Source organism: Arachis ipaensis, chromosome B01 (genome assembly GCF_000816755.2).
Source record: "Arachis ipaensis cultivar K30076 chromosome B01, Araip1.1, whole genome shotgun sequence".
In the NCBI taxonomy this organism is placed as follows: domain Eukaryota; kingdom Viridiplantae; phylum Streptophyta; class Magnoliopsida; order Fabales; family Fabaceae; genus Arachis; species Arachis ipaensis.
In genome coordinates, this window is record NC_029785.2 from 839124 (window position 1) to 843723 (window position 4600).

The 4600-nt window shown below is 32.1% G+C and overlaps 2 protein-coding genes across 2 annotated transcripts in view; one reads left to right on the plus strand and one right to left on the minus strand.

The window, feature by feature from the left end:
• On the plus strand, positions 177-2507 carry LOC107627744 (proline-rich extensin-like protein EPR1). The gene is made up of 2 exons (XM_016330592.2): positions 177-1663; positions 2277-2507. The coding sequence occupies exons 1-2, from the start codon at positions 221-223 to the stop codon at positions 2361-2363; spliced, it is 1530 nt and encodes a 509-aa protein (XP_016186078.1). The 5' UTR covers positions 177-220; the 3' UTR covers positions 2364-2507.
• The window catches only part of LOC107627663 (phosphate transporter PHO1 homolog 1), a 10474-nt gene continuing 9605 nt past the window's right edge, over positions 3732-4600 (minus strand). Inside the window, exon 14 of the mRNA XM_016330511.2 lies at positions 3732-4095. Within this exon, the coding sequence (XP_016185997.1) occupies positions 4005-4095 (91 nt within the window). The 3' untranslated portion in view covers positions 3732-4004. The remainder of the gene's footprint in view (positions 4096-4600) is intronic.

Consider the following 4600-nt stretch of genomic DNA (forward strand, 5'->3'; position numbering starts at 1 on the left):
ATGATCCCATATTGAATTTACTTAAACTTTTACCTATGTTTTTTTTTTCTTCCTTTTATTTACTTGTTTAGTGGTAATGTATCAATGATGACAATAACACTACATCTAAACACACATCTCAACCTTGAAATGATTCATCACAAAACAATACATAATGGCATATAAATAACAACCCAATTCTCCTAACCAAACCATGTCCTAGGTTACACAAACAACAACAATGTTGTCAATATTTTGGGCATTGGCATTGTCATTATTAGCATGCCAAAGCTACCACCCTATAACATTAACCAATGCCCAAGCACCTTCAAAGTTACCAACTTCAACTTCAACTCCAAAATCACCAATTACAAACACACACACACATCCAAATGGACCTTCTAATAATTCACCAATTACAAACACAAATTCAAATGGTGCACCTTCTAAATTGCCAAGTGCAACTTCTCCAACTTCTTCTTCTTCTAATACACCAAAGGTGGTAGCATCATCCCCATCTACTAGCAAAACACCAATCACAACCACATCTTCATCACCAACCAAATTGCCAAATTCCCCAACTTCTACTACTACTACTACTTCCCCTTTGAAACAACCTCAACAACCAATTCCCAAGGCTACTTCTTCTCCTTTCAAACAACCTCAACAACCAATTCCTAAGGCCACTTCCCCAACCTCTTCTACTTCTTCCCCTTTGCTTCAACCCCAACCAATTCCAAAGGCCACTTCACCAATCTCTTCACCAACTCCTAAGGTAATACCCACACGTCCAACATCTTCTGCTCCTATCAAACCGCCCCCGGTTCCTTTTGTTCCGGTTAAACCACGACCAATTCCTATTGCTCCAATTAAACCACTACTACCAGTACCCATTGCTCCTATCAAACCACCACCAATTCCCATTGCCCCGATTAAACCACCTCCGATTAAACCGCCTCCGATTCCTGTCGCACCGGTTGAACCACCCCCAATTCCAATTGCCCCAATTAAACCACCACCTATTAAACCTCCACCAATTTCAATTGCTCCAATTAAGCCACCACCAATTAAACCACCACCGGTTCCTATTACACCCGTTGAACCGCCACCAATTCCAATTGCTCCAATTAAACCAATTTCAATTACTCCGATTAAACCACCACCGGTTAAACCACCACCAATTAAACCACCACCGGTTCCAATTGCTCCAATTAAACCACCAGCAATAGCACCAAAAGCACCCACACCAAAGATCCCACCACCACATCCACCTAAAAAAGCACCAATTGTACCACCACCACTGCCACTTCCACCAACACCATTACCATCAGCACCAGCACCACCACCTCCTAAACACAAGAAGAAGGCACCCGTAATATCACCGGTGCCTTCTCCAGCAAGTAACACTCCTACACCTGCACCCTCACCATTGCCATACACCCCAGCACCTTCCCCTGATGACTATGCTCCTCAACCTCCACCACCACACAGGCATAGAAGAAGGAGACACAAGCACAAACACATCAAGCATCACCATCCACAATCTTCTTCTTCCTTTGATCTTGCTCCAGAACCATCATCATCATCATCAATCATTAGAAAGAGTCCACCAGCACCATTAGTTGATGATACTACTCCCATTGATACTCAAGACACACCATCACCTGCACCAAGTGCAAATGGGGTAATCTTTATCTTTTAAATAACCAACATGTTTAAATAAATAACGTCCTTTAAATTTGATAAAAAATTTTAATAATACCTCTAATATTTATTAACTATGTTATGTGTACACTAAAATCAGCTATTAGTATAAAATACATATTGAAATATAAATATATATTAAAAATAAATTAAACCACACGTGTATTTATACACAAATATATTTGTGACTGATTTTAGTGGTTGATTTTGGTGTACGAATAGTATTTTTGAAGATTTATTTATTTTAATTTTGTCTTAAAAATTTGTTATTTATATCAAATATATTATTTACAGCTAATTTTTAAAAAATTTTAAAATCAATTCAATAACAATTTTAAAAGAACAACTTTTAACATAAATCAGGCATAATTATCATGCATTATTGTTGGATTCGTCCTAAATTTTTTCTGAAAATTTAACCATTATGATATAGTTGATGTAAATCGAAAATTTTAAGGACAAAACTAAAACAAAATAAAACTTAGGAGTAATTTTTGACAAACTTCAGAAACTAAAAATATATTTTATTCGATAAATAAAAAAACAAATAAAAATACTAATTTATTTTTTTTCCCCTTTGTTTTGACATGTAGAACGGTGCATCATCATACAATGATCAAGTGAGAAAGATGTTGGCAAGTGTTGGATTTGCTATTGCCATTTTGTTTTGTCTCAATTGATAATATGTTGCTTCAATCTCTAAGGAGCTCCATCTTTGCTTTGCAAATTAAATATAAAAAAAAATGAAAATGATTTGCTATATATATGATACTCAATAATATGAAGCTATACATATAATTTATTTATTTTTCTTTGTTCTTTGATTTATGTATTGTCATATTTTTCTCACAATTATTACTGAATATATGAGCCTCTTTTTTCAAATAAGCAGTTAAGCACTCTTTTACTAGTATCAAAATATACAAAATTCATTATATTATTATATTTTTTGGCAATTTTTTGGTGACTAAACAAGAAAAGAAACAAAGCAAAAACTATTCTAAATTCGAGCGGATGATTCGTTGGAGATCAACACCAGGCTCATACCAAATAACATGATTAGAGTTACTCTTGGCACCATATTTAGCCATCAAATCCGGCAGCTCTATTTGCTTCTCGGGACACCCATTCAACGTGAACAAGCCAAGGACGAGATAAAAGCTCCTGAATCTTGTGAACCAAATCTGTTACTTCAGATGGATACCCACTTGTAAGCTCATGCATGATGGGCAGAATGTCAAAGCAATCTTTTTCACATATAATATCCCTCAAACCGCAATCCCAAGCTAAAACCAGTCCCCTCCAAACAGCAAATAATTCACATCTGATTATAGACCAAGGGGGAATGCTTCCAGAGCAGTCCGAGATCCAATCTCCCTTAGAATCTCTAATAATACACCCAAATCCCTGGCCCATCCCTGATTTCCAAAATTGTTTGGTGAGAAACGATTGATCTTATTTGGGCCTCTCCTGGCCCATTCTAGAACAAAAACCTCTAAATCTTATTTGTGTTTTTCAGACCCAACAGCATAATAATAAATATTTGTAATTAGTAACTATCAAAAAAAATATTTGTAATTAGTTTTCTCTTCTTTGGACTTTAGTTTCGTTTTAATACAAAAAAAAAAATCCAAAAAAAAAATTATTCCAACCAAAAAATAAAATAAAATAAAAAATACCGTAACAAATTATTGAATGAAATTCTAATCTGCAAGGAATTAATTTTTATCTTTTTAAGTTGGGAATACATTGAGAAACCACTAAATAATAAAGAATAATTTCATCCATAGATTAGGAATCATGGTCTTTAGATTCATTAATCATGGTCATTAGATACATATATGGACTATTGATGTATAAAATATAAAATATTTGGTATTATACTTATATATGTATACAGTACTATTGATCTACAATATTATTCATAAATATAGTTTATTTATTAAATTTATTTCTTTATCGTTAAAGGTCAATTTTTTCATCCAAAAATGTGTAAATTTAAATAACAAAATAGAAATGATAAGACAAGTACTAAAATAGCATTGCAATTGCACCTTTTTCTTTTCATTTAATTTCTATTTCTTGTTAATGAAAAATTGTGTATACAATTGATGATGATGATGATGATGATGTCCCTACAATCCACATTAAAAAAAAAAAAAATTCTGATCAAGTTGATCAAATCATACATCAACTTGAATGAGGATAACTAATATGCACCACTGAAAATTATTATTAATTATTTCTCTTATGCTAGCATAACCCTACAATAATAATACATCAATCCAAAATATGCCAATTGGCATGCATTATTAGTAGTACTAGTCTTCCTCATCCACTTCATGAAAAGGAAGTGGTATTATTTTCACTGCTCTAAACTTGCCAGCATTATTTAGATGCTCATTCTCCAATCTGAAAATCAATAAAAAAAAAATATTAAATCAGTTCAAAGGTATCTATCACATAATATATGCCTTAGCGTTTGTTTGGACACCATTATTTTGATAAAAAAAGATTTTTTTTCAATAAAAAAATATTTTTTTTATTTTTTAGCGTGTTTGACAAATTTCGAATAGTAAAAGTAAAAGTACTAGAAAAATTAGAAAAACATCTTTTTTTAGAAACTGTAATTTAAATAATTTTTTTAAAAGATCTTTTTTTCCTTAAAAAAAGATGTTTTTCATGTAATAAATAAATAAAAAAATACTTTTATGTTGTTATATTCAAACATAATTGATAGATAAAAAGATCTTTTTGCATGAGATACCCAAACATAAAATTACTTTTACTTTTTCACAAGATCTTTTAAAAAAAGATAACTCGAAAAAAGATTTTTTTTAAAAACTCACCCAAATAAGGCCTTAGTTAACAAGTTCTTTTTCTTTTTCTTAGAAAAAAAAAAGCAGACTTCATATAC

Excerpts from the sequence above, each read along its gene's own strand:
- LOC107627744 (XM_016330592.2), top strand. The coding sequence starts at position 221 with ATGTTGTCAATATTTTGGGCATTGGCATTGTCATTATTAGCATGCCAA. Across the intron at positions 1,664-2,276 it reads CTGCACCAAGTGCAAATGGG|AACGGTGCATCATCATACAA; the intron begins GTAATCTTTATC and ends TTTGACATGTAG.